The 24118-nt window shown below is 38.9% G+C and overlaps 1 protein-coding gene across 2 annotated transcripts in view; it reads left to right on the forward strand.

Annotated features, from left to right (window-relative positions):
- Positions 1-24118, forward strand: part of LOC129749797 (netrin receptor unc-5-like) — a 555087-nt gene that overhangs the window by 76642 nt on the left and 454327 nt on the right. For both annotated transcript variants that reach the window (XM_055744887.1, XM_055744888.1), the window contains exon 4: positions 21945-22141. In XM_055744887.1, the coding sequence (XP_055600862.1) occupies positions 21945-22141 (197 nt within the window). The remainder of the gene's footprint in view (positions 1-21944; positions 22142-24118) is intronic.

The raw sequence follows: 24118 nt of genomic DNA on the forward strand, positions 1-24118 counted from the left end.
CGACTGCTGCTGCAACTGCCAAGTGCCGTAACGGCAACAATCAACAGAATAACAGCCCCTTCCTGCGAATCCATTCACTGCTGCCCCTTTGCTGATCTGATGTAAGGCCCCCGTCATCAATTGGCTCGAAAAGGGGGGAGTTTCTTCTCTGGTCTATGTCGACATCGACGACCGGGCGATAAAAATGACGACAGTGATGATGACACTGATGAGACAATCGGTAGGCTGTCGGGGCTTCATTAGATCAAATTGTCCTCGGCGACTTGCATATTCATCCGGATGGTAATTTTCTGTGACTTTTTGTGATTTAGGATAAGCTCCAGTTTGACTGTCGAAACGGAACTAGCCACAATTTCAGTGAAGAAGCCTTACCCTTAAACGTTTTACATTTTCAACGCTGAAAGGAACGATAGACTCAATAAACTTTAAGATCACAATGACAGGGTTGGTAATATCTGTTAACGGAGCAATACCACTTAACAACCTGACAAATTGTGACAAACTTAAACTTAAATTGATGATCCCAACGACAATGCTCATCAAAGCTCAATGGCTCCACCTTATAAGTCGATTTGCATGCAATTAGGGGAACAATCGGGCGGAATAAATTTATCAGCTCCAGAGCGAAAGCCATAAATACAGTCGTCAAATCGACAAACTATCAAAGCGGCATTCATCTCTTCTGTCGGTCCGATCATCGCCCAAGCCAAGATCACAAATCGAGAACCGCACTCGCCTTAAAAGATCGAGGAGACATCATCATAAACAATAAAATACAGTCGTCACATTTATGTCAATTTATCATTCATCACCCACCGAACGACCGACCGACCGGCATTGGTATAAAAGCGCGACTGCGAGTTCTACGCGTGGTCTTTCTCTTTCTCTCTGGCTTGTCGATTTGATCCAAGAATTCGATCCATTACTTACCCGGTGTGCTACTAAATAAGCGCTTATAGGGATATAGAAGCTTGTACCGAAGAATTTCTTGAATTGGCATCTTTGCAACTCCATTCCAGCAAAAATAGGAGCAGTGTTGCCGGTTAACCGTATTTAACATTTAACCGTCGGGATATTAACATTTGATCCAAAAATAGAGATTTTTCATTCTGAAAATTTTGACAATTTTGACAATTTGACAATTTTGACAATTTCAACAATTTTGACAATTTTGACAATTTTGACAATTTGACAATTTTGACAATTTTGACAATTTTGACAATTTTGACAATTTTGACAATTTTGACAATTTTGACAATTTTGACAATTTTGACAATTTTGACAATTTTGACAATTTTGACAATTTTGACAATTTTGACAATTTTGACAATTTTGACAATTTTGACAATTTTGTCAATTTTGACAATTTTGACAATTTTGACAATTTTGACAATTTTGACAATTTTGACAATTTTGACAATTTTGACAATTTTGACAATTTTGACTATTATTGAAAATTTTGACATTTTTGACAATTTTGACAATTTTGACAATTTTGACAATTTTGACAATTTTGACAATTTTGACAATTTTGACAATTTTGACAATTTTGACAATTTTGACAATTTTGACAATTTTGACAATTTTGACAATTTTGACAATTTTGACAATTTTGAAAATTTTGACAATTTTGACAATTTTGACAATTTTGACAATTTTGACAATTTTGACAATTTTGACAATTTTGACAATTTTGACAATTTTGACAATTTTGACAATTTTGACAATTTTGACAATTTTGACAAATTTGACAATTTTGACAATTTTGACAATTTTGACAATTTTGACAGTTTTGACAATTTTGACAATTTTGACAATTTTGACAATTTTGACAATTTTGACAATTTTGACAATTTTGACAATTTTGACAATTTTGACAATTTTGACAATTTTGACAATTTTGACAATTTTGACAATTTTGACAATTTTGACAATTTCGACTGTTTTAATAATTTAACAATATTGACAATTTTGACAATTTTGACAATTTTGACAGTTTTGACAATTTTGACAATTTTGACAATTTTGACAATTTTGACAATTTTGACAATTTTGACAATTTTGACAATTTAGACAATTTGGTCATTTTTGACAATTTTGAAAATGGTGACAATTTTGACAATTTTGACAATTTTGACAATTTTGACAATTCTGACAATTTTAACAATTTTAACGATTTTGACAATTTAGACAATTTGGTCAATTTTGACAATTTTGAAAATAGTGACAATTTTGACAACTTTGACAATTTTGACAATTTTGACAATTTTGACAATTTTGACAATTTTGACAATTTTGACAATTTTGAAAATTTTGACAATTTTTACAATTTGGACAATTTGGTCAATTTTGACAATTTTGACAATTTTGACAATTTTGACAATTTTGACAGTTTTGACAATTTTGACCCTTTTGACAATTTTGACAATTTTGACAATTTTGACAATTTTGACAATTTTGACAATTTTGACAATTTTGACAATTTTGACAATTTTGACAATTTTGACAATTTTGACAATTTTGACAATTTTGACAATTTTGACAATTTTGACAATTTTGACAATTTTGGCAATTTTGACAATTTGGACAATTTTGACAATTTTGACAATTTTGACAATTTTGACAATTTAGACAATTTTGACAATTTAGACAATTTTGACAGTTTTGACAATTTTGACCATTTTGACAATTTTGACAATTACTATAATTTAAAAAAATCGTTACTATCCGTATCCCGGGAAAGGATGGAAATTCCCGGGAATTTCCGAATCCAACAAAAAGAGCGAAATTTTTAAAATGTTACACGACCTCAATTGGATAATTGCCAGGTTCATGAAGTTAAATGATTGTTAGTCTGAGAGAGTTTTATTAAAACATTGTTGAATTTAACTATTGAATTTAAGTAAAGGTTTTATTTGTCTGAGAACCCGTTATTAAAAGTCAAAAACGACAGTAAATCTGTAACAAAAAAAACGACACTTTTTGAAACTTATGGGTAGTTGTCTGAAAAATTCACGAGATTTGAAGAATAATCTGAAGTTTTGCAAACCAGTTTCTTAACAATAGTGAAAAATTTTCCTCAATCTTCTCAATGTTTTGCAAAATAGTGCAGTAATTATGTCGGTCAAAGTAGAAATAAACTGTATTGATTAAATTGATACATTTCTAAAATCGATGATTTATAAAGTTCATTTATTTATTTTTCGTATTAAATGCTTAATTTTGATCCTCTTTCCACATGCATTTACAATAAGCAATTTCAAATCAATTTCTTCAATTTGTTTACTACTACGCAATTCAAATTTCAAAACATTTAAAAGTAAACTTTGTTCGGCTTAAACTTCTTCGTTTTAAAATTCTCAACATCATACATATGAAATTAGAAAGAAATTTATGCTTTCTTTTTCAAAAATTCTGATTGTTTAAATTGTGTTAAATGTTTCAAAATACTAAATCAGGCAAAATAATGTAAAAATACCAACTGTAAATATTTGTTTTCGTAGGAAGTAGAGGGTGAAAAATCCTCTCATATCAAATTTTGTTCTCTTGGTTGATAAGAATTTTATATGTACGCCCTCCGTATATCCGTCCTCTCTCCTCCCTGCAAGGCGGAAGGGTTTATAACAGTCACAGAATCATATCTCGTACCTTCCCATTTCCAATTTTATTTCAATCGTTTGATTTTTTGATATAACTGATATCACAGACAAACAGACAGGACACTCGATTTTTATTCTTCTCAAAGCGCTTGAAGCTCTTAAGAAGCTAGGCAATGTCGCCACCAGAGGCACTGCATTCGAATGAAAGATTTTCGACCATGGTAGTCTTCCGTTTCAATGGTCTCCAATATCGTTAAAGTTCAATAGCAAACAAAATAAGTGTTACGGCAGCAACAAAAGAAAAAGTTGTGGTTCCTGTTGTTATTTTTCACGATTTTAGATGTCGGGATCCAGGAACGCTTCAGCAGATGATGACCATCTTTCCTGTTTCGGAGAATAGGCCGGTTGATAAAAATCCAAAAGATGACTACGGTAAATTCTGAGGTTCCGCACGTATCAGTTTGATCAAGAAGAAAACCCGTTGAAGATTTGTGTGAAATTATGTGAAAAATTTTTCAAATAAACTTTGGATACTCTTCACTTAAAAAATTATTCTGGGTTATTTCAACTATTTGTAATTTCAGTTCTATATAAAGCCCATTCTTTTGAGTGAATTTTGTGAAAAATCGGTAGTTCCTATGTTATTGATCAACTTTGTATGATAATTTAAAATGTCAGTTTAGATTCCGGGTCAGGGTAAATTTTTTCAAGCAATTCAATGCATTTGCCCAAAACTTTCTGGACAAGTATTGATTTTAAGTGGAATTCTACAAATGGTTTCATTTTTTAACGTTGAGGATCGATTAATATTTGGCATTTTATAATAACAGAGTGCATAAGTTTTATTATTCATAGCCAAATCGATAGACGTTTGTGTACAATTTCTAGGAAAGTTTTTTTTTTTTTGGTTTGATTATCTTCGTGAAACGACAGTTGCTAATTTTAACTTTCATGCTTTTGGGAATAAAAAGCAGCATTAACATTTTTGATTAGTTTATTTTTTTTTTCAAAAATTGAAAACAAACTTTGTGGAGTTTTCAACCATACTTCAAGTCTTTTTAGTAGGAAAATAATTTTTAAGGTTCACCGTAACACTAGTCAAAAGTGTCTCCCAATCAATTCCTTCAAACCCTCTCCCAACCAAAATTGTTTTGCTAGGATGCAGAGGTAACCTCGGTCCTAAAGCACAAAATAGATCTTTCATCCTTTTTTCTTTTTTCCAATCTATCTATTGACTACTAGGACGTGACCGGCGCCGTTATTGACGTTAAAAGAGAGAGCATCAGTTTTGTGCAGTGTGAATGAGCTGCTAATCCCAAGCACCATTCATTTGACCTCTGATCAAAATTGATGGCCTCGGTCAATCACGGAGTAGCAACCATTGGCAATGTGGAACTTGTTCTACTGAGCCACGCCAGCGATCGTGGACCTCGAAGTGATTGTTATCATAATATGTTTTTGGAACAAGCAATGCATACATTTTCTATAACCATGCGCTTCGGGTTTTACGGTTTAAGGTGGATGTGAGTAGTTAATCAAGCTAAGCTAAGCTAAGCTATTCTGGGTTATTTCAACTATTTGTAATATTGTGAGTTTCATACTCTTTTAATGTAAGGTTATTCATGTTTACTTCAAAAGATATGATGTTTTTAATTGGGAATCTAGAATTTGACAAGGGACTAAATTTCCAAATAATAATATTAGTTTTCAGAAAGAATAGATCTGTAAGATAGGGCAGTTGACCAATTGTCTCTTGGAAGGTTTCTAGCTGTTACTGAAAGAATTCGAAGCTATTTAAGCCTTTGATCCTAAGGTACAACTTAAAACCAATTTCAGATATATTCAGCAGATGGAATACCACTTAACACTGGTACGGCTGTAACCGTATAAATTTTTGATTTTAGGTTGAGTTTTGCAATCCCAATCACACTTGAAAATCTTCGAAAATTAAGTAAAAACGAATCTTGCGCTATTCTTAAGAAAAAATTATAAAATGTTTGTTAACACTTGAGAAATTTATGTAACGATTTCCTGAATGCCTACTATGGTTATATTAGAATTTTTATATTGGTAGGCAATGTCGGGAACAAATGGCAGTTTACGAAAAATTAACCGGATTTTCTTCAGAGTGTCCTGTCTGTTCGTCTGTGCTGATATAATAGATTGGTTGGTATAACAATTTGTTACGCTTTGTGGATTTTGGATAGAAAATCTTATTCTTATATGTTACGTAGGGGAGAGGGGGGTCATAAATGATCGAAAATTTTGTTACGTTATATTTGAACGGCCCCTAATTTATGCTGTTATATCAGTTAGATACAAAGAAAGGCCAATCTTATGTGAATTTGATAATTATACGTCATTGTTCGTAGGTTTAAGAAAATTATATAATTTATAATGCGATAACTATTTCTGTACTCCGAGAGATTCTTTTACTGCGAATTCTTTAGAGTGTCCATTTCCCAGTTATTGCAACTTTCGGGAATTCACGGTATCCCCGAAAACATTGAAAATGAAGATTTTAACACTCTGCTGCATACGAAACCTTATCTATATGGTATTTTCAAATTGTTAGGTATCAGTATTGCAAAACATTTCAAACTTTAAGCAATGATAAAACCCCACACCTAAAACTTTTACCGACTAACTTAACTGATTCTTGCTGAAAAAATTTGGAACAATTGACTTTTCACTATCGTTAGAAGTTGATTAACTAGATTTCAGGTTATTCATAAAATCTCGTAAATTTTCAGATAACTATGCTTTTATTTCAAAATATGTAATTTTTTGCCTATGATTTTGCTACTATCAACAGTTTGAGAAACGGAAGTTCTAAATGATGAATGTTGCGAAATAAAACATTCAGATTCTTTTCGTTGCGTTTCTAAACTGGGAATGTTTGGTTATGTAGATTCTTTGTCGTTTTTCACTTTCATTCTAAGTTTTCGAACGATAAACATTTTTATCTAATTCAGTGTATCAATCAGTTTTTAGAAAAAATAGTCTAAGCCATATATCGAGGCAAAACTATCAATTTTTATGCACAATCTGTTCCATTTTCTCAATTTAGATTGTGTTAATTTTTAGTAATTAAGCATGTTTATTAACTTCGGGAATTCCCTGTGTTTTTATTGTTTCCCGTGATTCAGGAATAGGCAAGGCTTCTAGAGTAGACTTTTTTAGCATGAAAAGCTTATTTCAAATTGTAAACTGTAATATGTGTGTTCATTGGGTTGGATTGGTTGGAACCTTAAAAATCGACAGAATGAGCAAAACCATAGAAAAATTAAAAAATTCTAGCATAACTTATATAAATAATTGGTTGGAACAAAAGTCCAATTAATATACTTTTCATTTGTTTATAAGGGATTGGATCAATGAAAATCCATTTTTGTAAATTCGTAAATAATCATACTAACGATTTAAAATCATCTCAGCATAATTCATGTGTAACATGAACTTAACAAAACCTAAAAAAATGGCAGCACTGTATTTCCTTGTAGATAACCTTAAAGCCAGCCAATTTTATCCCCCAAGATGTGGTGGGTGTGTTTCCGCCCTCTTCCCTTTCCTGGTAAACTCCAGCGCATTCCATGTTTCAACGCATCAACCTGTCGTCGTTGCTCTTGTAGTTCACGGCGATGTTTCTGGAGGAGATATTCGGTGCAGATAGCAAGGTGGTAGCAGGAGCACGGAAGCTTGCTGCCAACAAAATTCCTCTACCCCGACGATGGCCGAGAACTTTTCCGCCGTTTCACCTCGCATGGAACACACCGCGTGGAAAGGTCGCAATAAAAGGAGAGATATTGCTTTATTGTTCTTTTCCGAGCGCGCGCGTTTTTCTCTTCATGGCTTTATTTTATTACACGGGGAGGCGCGGACGCGAAGCGGAGAAAACTTTCTGAAGCCTGGCGAAGGCCTGTTTGCCTCCGTAAAAGTCGGGTTAATTGACCAGAATTTTTTATCAGTTTATGGATTGTTGATGGCTGGTTTTGATGCGAAGTTTTTCGTGAGCAGGTTGAGGGAGTTTGTTCAGCCTAAGACGTTGCTGTTGACCGTGGTTAGGGTTTATGGAGCATGAAAGGTGAGCGCAAACACAATGTTCCACTAAATGGCTCCGCTCCCTTCTTTCTTCTTTTTTCCTCAACAGTCGAATTCGTCACCTACGCCATTCGTATTTTAGTTAGTCCCAGATTACGATGACGGTAATGCGATGAAGCACGGGTGTTGATGAAGGCGGTCATTCGCCGTCGAGGGATCATCATCAGGCCAAACAAGAAACGGAAGTTATTCGGATTATCTGCGGAATGAGTTTGTGCTTGGCCAAGTTGAAAAATGCCCTTTGCCGCGCCTTTCGCTCTATCGAAGCTATTATGAGCTGATGTTGTATGACCTCTGAACAATGCGCTATCGCTGTCGGTGATGAGAAGAATGCGTAGATCGGCTAGCAATCGGAACAAAGGGCTCTTAAGATGCCTCTTTTTTTTTTTCATTAGACAGTGAAAAATAGTTTCATTATCGTGAAAGATTGCTTTCATTTCTCTGGGAGGGCCGAGCGTTGTTGCTGTGGCGCTAGTGATTAATTCCTGTTCGGCTAATTCGGCTTGATAGCGGAAACAATGGCAACGACGATGATTTGGAGATCTCAGCGTTTAGATAGGTGGCCTTCAAATTAGTTGGCAATTGAGATAGGAACTCATCCGTTTATGTTTTGTGATAAGAGAGACACGATTGATGGGTTTCAGCTGAGAGCACTGATTTTCTAGGTAGGTTATAGCTTCGTCTACACCAAAAAATTCAACACAATTCCATGTGGGACTAAACCAATGCTAAGTTTTTTTTTGTATGACATCATATATTACAACTTTTGTTCACACATATGAAACATTTTTAAAACACTTGTCAATGTTTATAGCTCTTTTAAAACTATCAATTTCCAGACACCATTTCAAAAAACTAATACAAAACTTTGAAGGTTTACAAGGAATAAGTATATTACCTACAAAATGTTATAATACGTACTTTAATGAATCATAACAGGTCAAATTTTCTCAAACAATCGTTGATCGCTGTGAACAAGTTGCCATTTAATACCCATGATGTTCGCAGCTAAGCTGTTTCCTAATCAATTTGCTTTCAACTAACGGGGCTCCCGATTTCGTTACGGTCAATAAACTTACACGGTCAAACTAAACTCTTTTAACAACAAAAAATCCCAACATTGTGGCCCGAAGGGATTAGCCTAATGGCTGACAAAAGCAACCACCATCACCGAACATCAATCGATTCGATACAGTTTAAAATTGAAATGCGTCCATTTGCCGGGTCATCCTCGCCCCACGGTCCAGGGCCAACAACGAACGAACTCCGGGAACCTGACTTCCGAGCTTAGTGGGGTTTAAGCCAAATAGTGGCGTTTTTTTCTAATAGAAGAAGACGGCACGCGATTGAAAACTACTGATTGAAAGTTTTTGGACACTACTAGATTGATAGTACCTTAATACTTCTAAATTAACGAAAACACCATTCAGAAATATGGCCGTTTTGGCAAAAATGTATGACCAAATCTGAACAGTTTCATAAAACTGTTCAACTTCACTGTAGGTCATTACCTACTGCCCTCAGAGGAAACAACCACCGATTACACGCAATTTAAAATCTTTCAAAAACCGATTGCCACCACAAGAATGGGTCCCGCAACTCCACTAGTCGAAGTCGACCAAGACTCCGGCGACGATCGCCGAAGGGCGAACGAAACTTCAAACGGTCATCCACTCGGTTTCCTACGTGTTGTTGGTACATTGGATTTGAGAGATGCGGGTTTCCCGAAACGAACATCAGCTATAAAAGAGCAAATATTTGGACAGATATCGATGCGGTTGTCGAAGAATCAAGACACCGAAGTAAAGAGAATCAAAATAAAAATCTTCAAAAAAAGAGCTTAAAAGAAATGAACTGTTCGGCTACGGTAAATATTGATTGACCCCTCGCTCGTGTTCCTCCTTCGTTTGTGTGTATAGTCGATACTGTGCTCGTGAATGTGTGACTCGGTTTGTGGCGAGGGGTTTTTAGGGGGCCGAAAATGATGTGTGTAACCTTTTTTTTTTCGCCGGTCGTTCGTTCGTTCTCCGGTTTCTTCTCTTTTTTCATGTTTGGCCACCGCCATTAAATATGCGAATTCAAAAGTGACCCAAGTTTGCATTTTCGTCGTCGTCGCTGGTAAGGTAAAGGTTAGTTGAGGATGTTTGTCTAAATGATTACAGTAAACCTTACCTCGAAATGGAACCTCAATCGTTTTGGCTATTTGGGTAGCATTATGAATTCAGTCGAAATTGGCCTGTTGGTTGATTTAGGGACCATCGGAATGATGATGTATCGTCACATTCTGCTGTTGCGTCGTTATGTGAAACAGTTTTTCCTGAAATGTTTACAGTCCGCAAGATGTTTACCCCGAAACGGTAAGACATGACATTGAGTGTTTTTCGGATCCAAAGTATCGTTTGAAGTTCCTTAAGAGCGATGGAATGAGGAAGATAACATTTCACTGCTATTCATTTCGATACATTGCATTGAAATGAAATTGATATTGTTTTGCCTAGTAGCATTATCGTTTAATTTAAAAAAAAAATAGTGGTAACTATTATTCTTTAAAAAAAAACAATATTGAATGTATGGAGTGTTAACGACATCCAATTCACCGGGAAAGTTTGCTAAACTATCATGACTAAGTGGCACTGGACTCTTATATCTGCTTTGGTCGATGTCATACTTACGTGTTGACTACGTGATTCCGAGTAATTTCACATGCGTAGCCAGATATTGATCTACTGTCATCAGAATCGTTGGTAAAATATCCGACGAGAATATCATGCAAAAGGCTACAGGTATAAACTACTTGAACAGTTGCATGATGATAATCTCTCCATGCTTCAGCTCCGTAGGTGCATTCACCAAATGTTTTGGAACTTGGAGCACATTTCAGACGTGATTAGAAAACTCGAAAACACTTTTTGATTCACTTTATCCTATACAAAAGATTGAGGGTTAGGTAGATGTCAATTTTGTTCCGAAGTATTTTTGCCATGGCGCCGTTCAAATATTACATAACGCAATTTTCGAGCATTTTCGACCCTGATGCGACCTACCTCTAGCATAGCATAATAGATGCTTCCAACACAAAAGTAACCATTTCTACTAGCAATTTTATCCAAAAACTGCTCCTGCTGAACCTCCCGAACTCTGCGCTAGTGGTTTTTAGACCGGTTGCATATCGAGAGAAACTCTCTTGGAACGTGAACTATGAGTAAGCTGGTAGTTGCTACACTAACTAACCGCATGTAACGAGAATGTCTCCCCGTTTCAGCTCTTTATCAATAGAATGAAAAGTAAAGGTTTCAATTGACTACCCTCAGGGAGTCTTAAGAATCTTTACAGGATTTAGAAATTACTAAATATACAAGAATTTATTCTCACCTTTTACCTATCCACTAACCATTCTGGCTATTCCTGATTCATTCTTTGCTGGTGGATCTAAACTTTCGTTGATTTTCATTAGATTTGTCAGACTCTTCTGCAGACTGCAGTTTTGTGAACTCCCTTTTTTGGGTCTCAAAAATTTCAAGTACATTACTTTTCGTAAAGTGATCAATAAGAGTGTGGTTTTGTCTGAGTTGTCTGGAAAGTCTCGTTTCAGTCCCCGAAAAACGCTCTGTGTGGGAATCACTTAAAATCTATCGTTGATAGTTGTTCATCACTGGCAGGGTTGGCATTATTCATCGTCATTAGTCAAATGACTGTGACTGTTGAGCCTCTTGGTCCGTCAAACTCAATTGACTGTTCCTTAACGACCAGTCACTTCGTTTGCCAGTCATTTAAGTCCCAGTCGTTAGAAGCTAAAAAAAATCATAGTCAAGCATTCACCAATCGCATTCGAACGAGTCGTCGACCGAACTGAAGACGAAAAAGAAACGCATTTATTATTGTTGTTACTCCTGCCAGCAAACCGAAGACGACCGAAGACGAAAAAGAAACGCATTTATTATTATTGTTGCTCCTGCCAGCAAGCTCGTTTTCAGTTTTTTATTGCTATTGTTGCTCTCTGCCAGGAAGTCGTTCAATTAGTTGTACCTGCCGTCAGCAGCCGATCGAAGTGTGAAGAGATTTGCCAGTCACTCTCAGGAGAAATTTGACCATGTGTAGGAGCTTCGCCAGTCGCATGATGGAGAAATGTTGATTGTTGTCGTGCTTTATCCGTCAAGCGATTATTGAGGCTCCGTCAATTGAGTAAGGTGACGGTCATTTGATGAAACAAAACTAGTCGGGGCAAGCGTGACGGGCGAAATTTACCAACACTGATCACTGGACTCGATGCCTTCGTGTACTTCTACACCCACATACAGCCTCAGTACTAAGCATGAGGTGGAACATTCGTGCGTAGGATGCTACACCCACCTTCGGGGAGTATCTGAGTAGTGCGGTTCTCAACGACCGAAGTTGCGGATATAAGTAATACTTCACCTTCTTCGCAGTAGAAATCGTTGGGAAAGGGTTAATATCCTCGGATAGTGTGGCTTTCGACGCCGGGTGAGCCTTTCGAGTCAGAGTAAAATGACGTCTTCGTCGGGAATCCTTCGACTAGTTGCGTTAAGTCCTGCGCGTGTGCTGTGACAGGCGCGAGTCTAGGATAAGCTGTTCTTGATCGGCACACGACGGGCATAAAGGTGGTGTTACGAGGTCCCTCGTAAGGCGACAACCCTACTTCGAGCGAGAGAAACTCGCTTGACAGCGATAGATAAAGTACAGAGGAGCAAAACAAACAACAATTAGAGAAACGCGGTTAAATTGTAATACGGTAAAGGCTAGAAACAACGTGTTAGAGATAGACGAGCGTAATTACCATTCTACAGTTAAAAGGAAGTTTGTGACCTCGAATTATCAAGTTTACTGAATCTACACGAGAAGGTTTGAGTTCGCAAAGTGAGATAATTCTAAAACTAAATGTTTAAAATCTTTATAGATCACACAACTTACCCAACTCAATTTCTCCCATAAGAAGGTTTCCTCATTATTCAATACTCTCCAAGGTAGTTGAAACTTGGATAGAATATCCCGTGCTAAAAGGATTTATCCTGCAAGAACGGTAAAAGTCACTAAACGTGAGTTCTTTTTATCACTATATTTAGTATTACTGAAACTAATATAGAACTTTAAACTGCAGGGATTTTTATTACCACTGAAATACATGTGTAATGCGAATCTGGAAAATTGATTTACTGAGAAAATTACATCATAAAAATCCGTTTAAGCGGTGAATCCTGAAAAGCACTAACATAACCTCAAATGGGAGGATTAGACAGAACAAGGGTAACCGGATCACAAGGCCAACATGCAGCTAATGAGGCTCATGCAACAGCAGGATATAGTTGTCAGATATGCAGAAAGATCGACAATAACCGAATGGTACTCTGTGATCACTGCTCCTTGTGGCATCATTATAGTTGCGCCGGCGTCACCTCGCAGGTTGAAGGAGAGGACGTACTGTGGAGTTGTAAGAAATGCATAAAGAAATCGCAGAAGAAGTCTTTAAAACATCAAACCGCTGGTGATAGAGGCTCGGCCGAACAACAACATAAAGGAAAGACTGGCGATGACTTCTCCGAAATTCGATCAAAGGCAGGAACCAACATCTCCAAAACGTCCAATATGTCCAAAAAGTCGGCCAGAGCATCTTTAGAAATCCAGCTAAAAAAGGTGGAAGCCGAGAAGCAGTTACTGGAAGAGAAACGGAAACTGATTAATAAAGAATTCAATTTAATGGAAGAGATGGCTGAATTGAATAACCAGGAACCCGACAACTGTACTGCTCAGTCCAGATCGAAAGTTGAGGAATGGCTCGAACGATCAAATGCGACACGAGCAGGAAGCGAGCATTCCACATCAGTAGATTATAACGAAAATGAATCTGCATCTGAATTGGAAAGCGCCGACGAAGAACAGTTTTTGCCCAAAAGCAAATCTACTCCGAAACACCATGTCGCTGATAAAATGAGCAGCACCAGGCCTAAACCTACCACTAGCAATCAGAATATCTGTAGTCTAACGCGTAGTCACCTGGCAGCACGACAAGTGGTAGCGAAGGACTTGCCACCCTTTTCGGGCGATCCAGAAGAATGGCCGATGTTTGTCGCTACTTTGGAAAGCACCACAAAAATTTGCAGATTCACAGATGAAGAGAACCTTAGTCGATTGCGTAATTGTTTACGCGGAGAGGCCCTAGCAGCAGTCCGTTGTTTCCTTATCCATCCTTCAACAGTCTGGAAGGCGATCGACGTTCTTCGTCTCAGATTTGGGCAGCCACAGTTTATATTAGTTCACTAAAAGAAAAGGTTCTTGCCTTCCCGATTCTCAAGGAAGATGCAATGAATAAGCTTATTGAATTTGCGCTCGCTGTCCAAAACTTATGTGCTACGATCGACGCTTGTGGGCGGAAGGAATATTCCCGGGATATGACGTTACTCGATAAACTTATCGAGAAGCTACCCCCATCACACGCACTGGATTGGGTTCGACACGCCAGAGGATTAAAAAGGATAAGCTTGACCAGCTTCAGCGACTGGATCTTCATCATCGCCAAAGACGCATGCTGCGTCGCGAAACCTCCAAGGAAGAGTGAAAAACTTGTCAGCGAAAAAACCGGAACCGTACCAAGAGTTAAAGCTTCTATCAACCTTCATACAGAAGCACCCGACTCCGAGGGTAGTGAGCCAGATAAACACAAAACTGAATCGCGAAACTGTCTCATTTGCTTAAAGAATGATTGCTCTTCTCTCGAAAAATGCTCTCGTTTTCAAAATATGTCGTACGGAGAACGATGGACAGCAGTTAACGTGTACCGACTGTGTAAGAAATGCCTAAAATCCCACCGAGGTCGGTGCAACTCACCATTATGCGGAATACAGGGTTGTACGTGTAAACACCACTCACTTCTCCATAAGAACCTGAATGCAGCTTCACAGGATTTCAAGTCGTGCAACACGCATCAAGTCCATGCTCAAGCGACCTTGTTTAGATATGTGCCGGTTACGCTATACGGTCAAGGTAAACAAGTTCAATGCTTTGCATTTTTAGACGATGGCTCTCACTTAACTCTCATAGATCAGGATTTATCGAATGAATTAAACCTGAAGGGTGAACACCGTCCTCTCTGTTTAAAGTGGACCGGTGGAACAGAAAGGAACGAATCCAACTCACACTCAGTAAATATTGACATCTCTGGTGCTGAAGGAAAACGCTACCACCTAGACGACGTACGGACCGTTCAAGAGTTGCAACTACCATACCAGACACTTAACGTTGTTGAACTTGCCGCGAAATACAGTCATCTTCGTAATTTACCAGTTCAATCCTACGAAAACGTTCGTCCGCGTATATTGATCGGAGTAAAACATGGATATGTTACTCTCGTACGTAAAAGCAGAAGGAAAACCTGAAGAGCCAATTTGCATTAAAACGCGATTGGGATGGTCTGTTTATGGAGGAGGAAGTGACAGTGGTGATGTAAGCATGGTTCATTATGTTCTGCACGTGAGCGAGAGAGAAAAACAGAGCGATCTTGGTCTTGACAAAGCTGTTAAGGATTACTTTGACATGGAAAATCTAGGTATCATGAAGTCGAACGATGTCGTTAGGTCCAAAGACGACGAACGCGCCTTAGAGCTTCTCAATGAGATGACCCGGTTCGTTGGTAATCGGTACGAGACGGGCCTTTTATGGCGATATCCGAACCCACACCTTCAGAACAATAAGGAGATGGCCCTGCATCGTTACTATAGCTTGGAAAAACGCCTAGAGAAGGATCCTGGTCTAAAACACTTGCTGAATGAGAAAATGGAATCTTATTTAGCAAAAGGATATATTCGGAAGCTTACAACTGAAGAATTACGGAACGTTCGAAATCTGATATGGTATCTACCGACATTCCCCGTAACTAGTCCCAACAAACCAGGTAAAGTAAGACTGGTATGGGATGCAGCCGCAACATACAAAGGGCAATCGCTGAATTCTGCATTATTAACAGGGCCGGATCAATTGGTTTCCTTATTTTCCGTCCTCTTAAAATTTCGTGAAAATCGGATTGCCGTGTGTGGTGACATTCGCGAAATGTACCACCAAGTGAGAATTCGCGAACAGGACCAACACTGTCAACGTTTCCTGTGGAAAGATAAAGATGGTAGTCTCAGCGAATATATCATGATGGTAATGACATTTGGCGCTTCCTGCTCCCCTAGCAGCGCTCAATTTGTCAAAAACCTGAACGCCAAGAAACATGCCGATATGTATCCAAAGGCAGCAGAAATCATACTAAACTGTACATATGTAGATGACATGTTGTTCAGCGTAAGTGACGAGGAAAAGGCAACCAACTTGGCAAAAAACGTTCGGCTAATCAATAGCAAAGGTGGTTTTGAAATCCACAACTGGATGTCCAACTCGACACAGGTTCTTGACGAGCTCCAAGAAGAACCAACAGCAGGAAAAAATCTCGACCTAATGTCTGCTCTAGCTACTGAAAAGGTTTTAGGCATGTGGTGGGAAACAGCATCTGACTGCTTTATTTTCAAAATCAACTGGAACCGTTTGGAAAAGGCTCTGCTGGAAGGGTCACGTGCACCAACTAAGCGCGAAGTCTTACGAACGCTTATGTCAATCTATGACCCTTTAGGTCTCATTTCTCACTACCTTATGTTCTTGAAAATTCTGCTGCAAGAAATATGGAGATCGGAAGTAGCTTGGGATGATGTTATTGGAGACAAACTGAACGGAAAATGGCTTCGATTTGTAAGTCTTTTTCCCACGTTAGAGAAGCTGCGAATCCAACGGTGCCTTCACAGTTTAGGAGAAATAGCACCCGCTGTTGATGTGCAGTTACACACCTTTGTTGATGCTAGTGAGGAAGGAATGGCAGCCGTGGTATATCTACGTTACCAATTAGACAATTCTGTTCAATGTTCGCTAGTGGGATCAAAAACCCGTGTCGCCCCGCTGAAATATTTGTCAATTCCGCGTAAGGAGCTACAATCAGCGGTTATTGGAGCCAGATTCGCCAAAGCTATCCTGGAAAGGCTGTGTACTAAAGTCAATCGTTGCTTCTACTGGTCCGACTCTCGGAACACATTATCGTGGATATCATCAGACCATCGAAAGTACAGTCAATACATGGCCGCAAGAGTCGGCGACATTCTTGAGACCACCACAGCATCTGCCTGGCGGTGGGTTCCATCCAAATGGAACGTAGCGGACGATGGCACAAAATGGCAGCGTACCCCAGCGCTTTCGTCCGATGACCGGTGGTTCTGCGGACCTGAGTTCCTACGTCAAACCGAAAATGAGTGGCCGATAATGCCTGCAAAAAAGTGGACAACCGATGAGGAACTTAAATTCACTTGTAATGTACATTCAACACAAAATGTCGCCATATTCGAAGTTAGCGATTACTCTCACTGGATGCGCTTGATTAGATTTACCGCATACGTTCTATGCTACATTAGCAACCTGCCAAAAAACAAGGAAAAACAAGGTGGAATCCTTACTAGTGACGAGTTACGTAATGCTGAAGAATTTCAGATTCGTCAAGTTCAAAGAGAAACCTTTTTTGACGAATATCTTGTCCTTAAAGAAAAAAAAATAATCACCTCTAAAAAAAGCCACCTTTATAGACTCTGTGCATATCTTGATGATCGTGGAATCATTCGAATGGAAGGAAGAACCGGTGCCTGCGAGTTTCTCGACGCGGAAACAGTTAATCCGATCGTGCTTCCGTGGAAACACCATGTCACAAAATTACTTGTTTTGTTCTATCACACTCGGTACCATCATCAAAATAGTGAACTAGTTATCAGCGAAATCAAACAAAAATACTTTATTACGAATCTGAGACGGCTATACAAAGATGTCCGCAAAAATTGTCAAGTGTGCAAGATCCTTGATGCGCAACCTCATCCACCGAAAATGGCTAGACTCCCCGTTTGCCGAGTCGCAGCTTTCACGCGACCATTTACACACACTGGAGTGGATTACTTCGGCCCACTAGAGGTCATTGTCGGCCGAAGAGTTGAGAAACGTTGGGGCGTCATATTTGTCTGCCAAACTACGATAGCTATCCACTTAGAAATTGCTCATCAGTTAAATACTAGTTCCTGTATCATGGCGATTAGAAACTTTACAGCTAGAAGAGGGACGCCTGCTGTGTTCTATAGTGATAGAGGTACAAACTTCGTGGGATCAGATCGAGAGCTTCGAGAGACTCTAAAGAAGGTCGACCAAAGTAAAGTTGCTGAAGAATTCACTACACCGAATACATCATGGACCTTCAATTCCCCTGCTGCCCCACACATGGGAGGAAGCTGGGAACGCCTCATTCGCTCAGTGAAAAGAATCTTGCCTCTCTTGCGCGTATCTAAACGTCCAACAGACGAAGAGTTACGCAATGCCTTTGCGGAAATCGAGAACACGCTTAATGGAAGACCGCTAACGCATGTTCCAGTAGATCACGATTCTCGTGCAGCGCTTACTCCTAACCACTTCTTGGTGGGGAGCTCAAACGGATCTAAACCTTTAACCGACGTCAACAGCGATGGAATATCACTGAAACGAGGATGGCAGGTATCGCAAGTCATCGCCAACCAATTCTGGAAGCGATGGTTACGCGACTACTTACCCGAAATCACCAGGCGTAGTAAATGGTATGCACCGGCTAAACCAATTGAAGTCGACAACCTAGTGTTTATAGTTGATCCCGATCTACCCAGAAACTGTTGGCCCAAAGGTCGAGTGGTCAAAATTGCCGCAGACAGAGACGGACAAGTTCGACGAGTGTGGGTGAAGACGAAAAATTCTATATATGAAAGACCTGCTGTTAAGATTGCCGTGCTCGATGTAGGTGACAAGGAAAGTAAGTCGAATCCTGTAACGGAATAATCGTCGTACTGGGGGGGAGTGTTACGAGGTCCCTCGTAAGGCGACAACCCTACTTCGAGCGAGAGAAACTCGCTTGACAGCGATAGATAAAGTACAGAGGAGCAAAACAAACAACAATTAGAGAAACGCGGTTAAATTGTAATACGGTAAAGGCTAGAAACAACGTGTTAGAGATAGACGAGCGTAATTACCATTCTACAGTTAAAAGGAAGTTTGTGACCTCGAATTATCAAGTTTACTGAATCTACACGAGAAGGTTTGAGTTCGCAAAGTGAGATAATTCTAAAACTAAATGTTTAAAATCTTTATAGATCACACAACTTACCCAACTCAATTTCTCCCATAAGAAGGTTTCCTCATTATTCAATACTCTCCAAGGTAGTTGAAACTTGGATAGAATATCCCGTGCTAAAAGGATTTATCCTGCAAGAACGGTAAAAGTCACTAAACGTGAGTTCTTTTTATCACTATATTTAGTATTACTGAAACTAATATAGAACTTTAAACTGCAGGGATTTTTATTACCACTGAAATACATGTGTAATGCGAATCTGGAAAATTGATTTACTGAGAAAATTACAGGTGGCAAACCTCGACTCCTGAAGATAAGAGGTCAGGTCTCGAGTCGCAAGAGCACAGGTCAGGCCTCGAGTCTTCAGGAGGAGAGGTTTGTCACCTTTATGCCCGGCGTGTGTCGATCAAGAGCAGCGTATCCTAGACTCAGGTCTGTCACAGCACAGGCGCGGGACTTAACGCAACTACTCGGATGATTCTCGACGAAGACGTCATCCGACTCCGACTCGAATGGCTCATCCGGCGTCGAAGGCCTCTCTATCCCGAGTCTTTGTGATAAGAGGTCATGTCTCGAGTCGCAAGAGGAGAGATTTTGCCTTTAATCAACAAGAGGAGGGTTATAAGTGGTTACCTCTAGTCATTAGGAATAGAGGTCAGATCTCGAGTGGCTTGAGGAGAATTCGGGCCTTGAAAACGTATAAAAGAGAGGTATGTGTTTGTCAACCTCAATTCAATGCGAGGAGGGTCGGATAATGATTCGTAAGAGGAGAGATCAGGCCTCAAGTCGCTAAGTGGAGAGGTTTATATGGGAATTTCGAGTCATTACGAGGAGATGTCAGTTTTCAAGTCGTTAGAGGAGCGTTCGGACGTCGAATTGTAAGGATGAGAGGTTTTGCTGAAAGAGATCTCGTCTAGGATTATTGCCTTGGAGCCCACTAGCGCACTAGCTTACTATTGAAGGATAATGTGTTAAACAGTTCGATTTGGAAACTGGTGAACACGATTGGAGATAACACGCTTTGTGATCGCTGGCATTATTCTCTCTGTGCGGATTCCCTCGGGTCCTAAAAGAATCTAACAAATTCGCTCTGGTGATAAGATGGTCATGGATTGGACATGAGGTGGAAGAATGTTTTAAAATAATGCCAACTCAGATCCAATCTATTGAACCATGGTTTATGGCTTACCTTTGGAATGATCGAGTGAAGCCACCGACCCTTTTTCGTTCCATTTGGGCTGCCAGTTGACAAGAGGGTTACTTCTGACCAAAAAGTTAAAATCGTTTATTAACGCTGATAAATGTCTCCTTCAAACGAAAATTTACTTTTTGCAAACTAAATTGTTTGAGCCACCAAATTTAAGTTTAATATCACAAGTTAGAAAGTTGCTTCACATGCCACTCTTATACGTTGATGGAAATGTTTAATTTTGACCCAATTATATAATTTAAATTGTACCAACTCTTTTTGTCTCAAAAAAGTATCATAAATTTATTCAGTGATTTTTATCTTAAAATATTTATTCTAGAAAAAAAAACTCTTTTAAATTCAAAAAAACCGTACCGCGTTATTCAAACTCAGTTCAAATCAGGTCACAGATCAAACAGCCGCAAAGCCGCTGCCGAACGCGTGTTCCCCAGAACGCAGAACCAAATCCCTTCTAAAAACGCACACACATATCTATAGGGAGCAGCACAATTTAAATGCTAATGGTAATCCTACCGGGTGACAGTTGTCAATCCATCTGATAACAAACCGATCGAACTGTTTGAATTTAACTCGTACAGTAACCTTACGATTCTAGAGCGTTTTATTCAAATATCTGCCGCCGCCGCTTGGCGTTCGTTTGACCAAATGCCGTTGGATAGGAGCAATACCGAAACTTTGGTCCCAAAGCAGCAGCAGCAGCAGCAGCACCCGATAAGCATCTCGCATCTGGAATCAGGGGGTTCCTTTATATGCAAATCAGTGATGGTTGCGTGTACTTCGGCTTGTATTTCGATTTCCTTGTTTACTTTTCAATTTGGGCGCAAGATTTTGTTGAAGTAAAATCAGTGGGAAATCTGATCAGAATAATACGGTCGCTTTCGCACGGTACACGAAATACTGACCTCTTTTTCGAGCAGTTTAGGCTCTTAGATGTTGATATTTAGCTCCAACAAAAGCTTTCAACTTCAGCAATGCTTTTTTATTTTGATATTTTAAAGCTATTTAAGCTTCTCAGGAGGTAGGGGCGCATTATTTAATCAAGGAAATGTCTCTTATTAATTGCAATCAAATTCAAAAAAACAGTTTCTCCTTAACAAGATAGCAGCTCAAATAATTTTCCAAATGATGATCCTTTCTCAGAGCAACAATCGGTAAAAACCTTCTTCAATAACAACTGGTTCACGCGTCAATAAAATAAAACGTGCTTAAATGGAAAGGAACATTTCCACCGCTTAACGTACCATAATTCACGGTTCAATCGTATCACGCAACATTAACACTTAACCTCCTCGCCTCTACTCGGGTCGGTAATCCGCAATATTTTGTATTATTTTACGGCACCCGAAAAGTAAACACGCCAACATCATGAACGCGAACTGCAATGGTCTCGCTGCGAAATCAAAAGCTATAAAATTACCGGGTGGTCAAACGTTAACGTGACACACAAAGTTCATACCCATCTGAACCATCTCTTGAGAACCTGAGAGAGACCCACACGAAATGCAATATTGCCAGTTAACAAACTTTTTGCGGGCATAACTGCACTTTCACATTCAAATTTTTCATCGATTATCCCGCGTGTACCGAGTTTTCCCTTCTCCTCTTGTTCATACCGTCAAGTGATCTTTCAGTAGCTTTTTAGCGTCCATGTTAGCAAACGATCCTCGACTTCAAAAGCGAGCAATAATGTTTGCTTAAGGCATCTGATTATTGCAATATTCCCACATACACACGCCATCATCGCCCAAACACTTGGGTCCCCCGTTCGTTGTACCTGAACATATATTTCTCGCATTTACCCAATCTCACTCGAATTTACCTTGTACTTACGGTGTATTTTTTTTACTCTTTTCTCTCTTTTTCACAGACATCAAGCGGCAGATCAGCATCGCGCCCAAGTCGATCCGCGTCGAGCTGGGTGGCCAGGCGCAGATCGTCTGCAACGTCAACGCGACCCCGGTGGCCAAAATCTCCTGGCTCAAGAACGGGGTGCCGCTGGTGCCGAATCCGCCCGTTGTGATCACCGTCGAGGACAAGGTGCTGATCGCCCAGGTCACCATGCAGGTGGGTTTCGACAGTTTGTTTACTTTTGATTCTTTTTTTGTTTTGTTTTGCACTTATGCATTAGGCACTGGTGAAAATTGTAGAAAAGGGAATGTTTTTCTGAAGCGAATGTTGAAAAGCTCTAAGGGATAAGAGATCCTGACCTTAGACATCGTTTTCAATTATTCAATGGACACATTTGATAATTTATGGATCGTGGATCCAACTACGACAGAAAAATTGAAGTTAAATAACTCTGTTGGTGCGGAGTGAAATTTTGATCGTATTTGTATCGTATTCGAATCGTATTCGTAACGTATTCCTATCGTATCGTATTCGTATCGTATTTGTATCGTATTCGTATCGTATTCGTATCGTATTCGTATCGTATTCGTATCGTATTCGTATCGTATTCGTATCGTATTCGTATCGTATTCGTATCGTATTCGTATCGTATTCGTATCGTATTCGTATCGTATTCGTATCGTATTCGTATCGTATTCGTATCGTATTCGTATCGTATTCGTATCGTATTCGTATCGTATTTGTATCGTATTCGTATCGTATTCGTATCGTATTCGTATCGTATTCGTATCGTATTCGTATCGTATTCGTATCGTATTCGTATCGTATTCGTATCGTATTCGTATCGTATTCGTATCGTATTCGTATCGTATTCGTATCGTATTCGTATCGTATTCGTATCGTATTCGTATCGTATTCGTATCGTATTCGTATCGTATTCGTATCGTATTCGTATCGTATTCGTATCGTATTCGTATCGTATTCGTATCGTATTCGTATCGTATTCGTATCGTATTCGTATCGTATTCGTATCGTATTCGTATCGTATTCGTATCGTATTCGTATCGTATTCGTATCGTATTCGTATCGTATTCGTATCGTATTCGTATCGTATTCGTATCGTATTCGTATCGTATTCGTATCGTATTCGTATCGTATTCGTATCGTATTCGTATCGTATTCGTATCGTATTCGTATCGTATTCGTATCGTATTCGTATCGTATTCGTATCGTATTCGTATCGTATTCGTATCGTATTCGTATCGTATTCGTATCGTATTCGTATCGTATTCGTATCGTATTCGTATCGTATTCGTATCGTATTCGTATCGTATTCGTATCGTATTCGTATCGTATTCGTATCGTATTCGTATCGTATTCGTATCGTATTCGTATCGTATTCGTATCGTATTCGTATCGTATTCGTATCGTATTCGTATCGTATTCGTATCGTATTCGTATCGTATTCGTATCGTATTCGCATCGTATTCGTATCGTATTCGTATCGTATTCGTATCGTATTCGAATCTTATTCGTATTCGTATCGTGTTCGTATTCGTATTCGTATTCGTATTCGTATTCGTATTCATATTCCTATTCGTATTCCTATTCGTATTCCTATTCGTATTCCTATTCGTATTCTTATTCGTGTTCCTATTCGTATTCCTATTCGTATTCCTATTCGTATTCCTATTCGTATTCCTATTCGTATTCCTATTCCTATTTCTATTCCTATTCCTATTCCTATTCCTATTTGTATTCGTATTCGTATTCGTATTCGTATTCGTATTCGTATTCGTATTCGTATTCGTATTCGTATTCGTATTCGTATTCGTATTCCTATTCGTATTCGTATTCGTATTCGTATTCATATCGTTGCTATCGAACTACCGGTATCTGAACTTTTCATTTACCGTGGTTGAATTAAAAGGAATCTTTCGATTGCTTTGATTTAGTTGAATCATTCAACCAAGTAGGCTCACAACACAATAGAATTAGAATGCTTGTTAATGCCAGTCCGGCATAGTATCTTATATCGATAATTCCACCTCCATGGAAGTTCATTATTTGAATAGAGTCTGACTTGTGGGTGTATGGGGTAAAGAATATTCAATTTTTCAAATTTTATCCATATCTATGGGTTCGTTCGAATTAATTTGTTTCAAATTGAGGCATCCCACATTTAACAACGCT

This window comes from Uranotaenia lowii, chromosome 2, assembly GCF_029784155.1.
Source record: "Uranotaenia lowii strain MFRU-FL chromosome 2, ASM2978415v1, whole genome shotgun sequence".
Classification (NCBI taxonomy): domain Eukaryota; kingdom Metazoa; phylum Arthropoda; class Insecta; order Diptera; family Culicidae; genus Uranotaenia; species Uranotaenia lowii.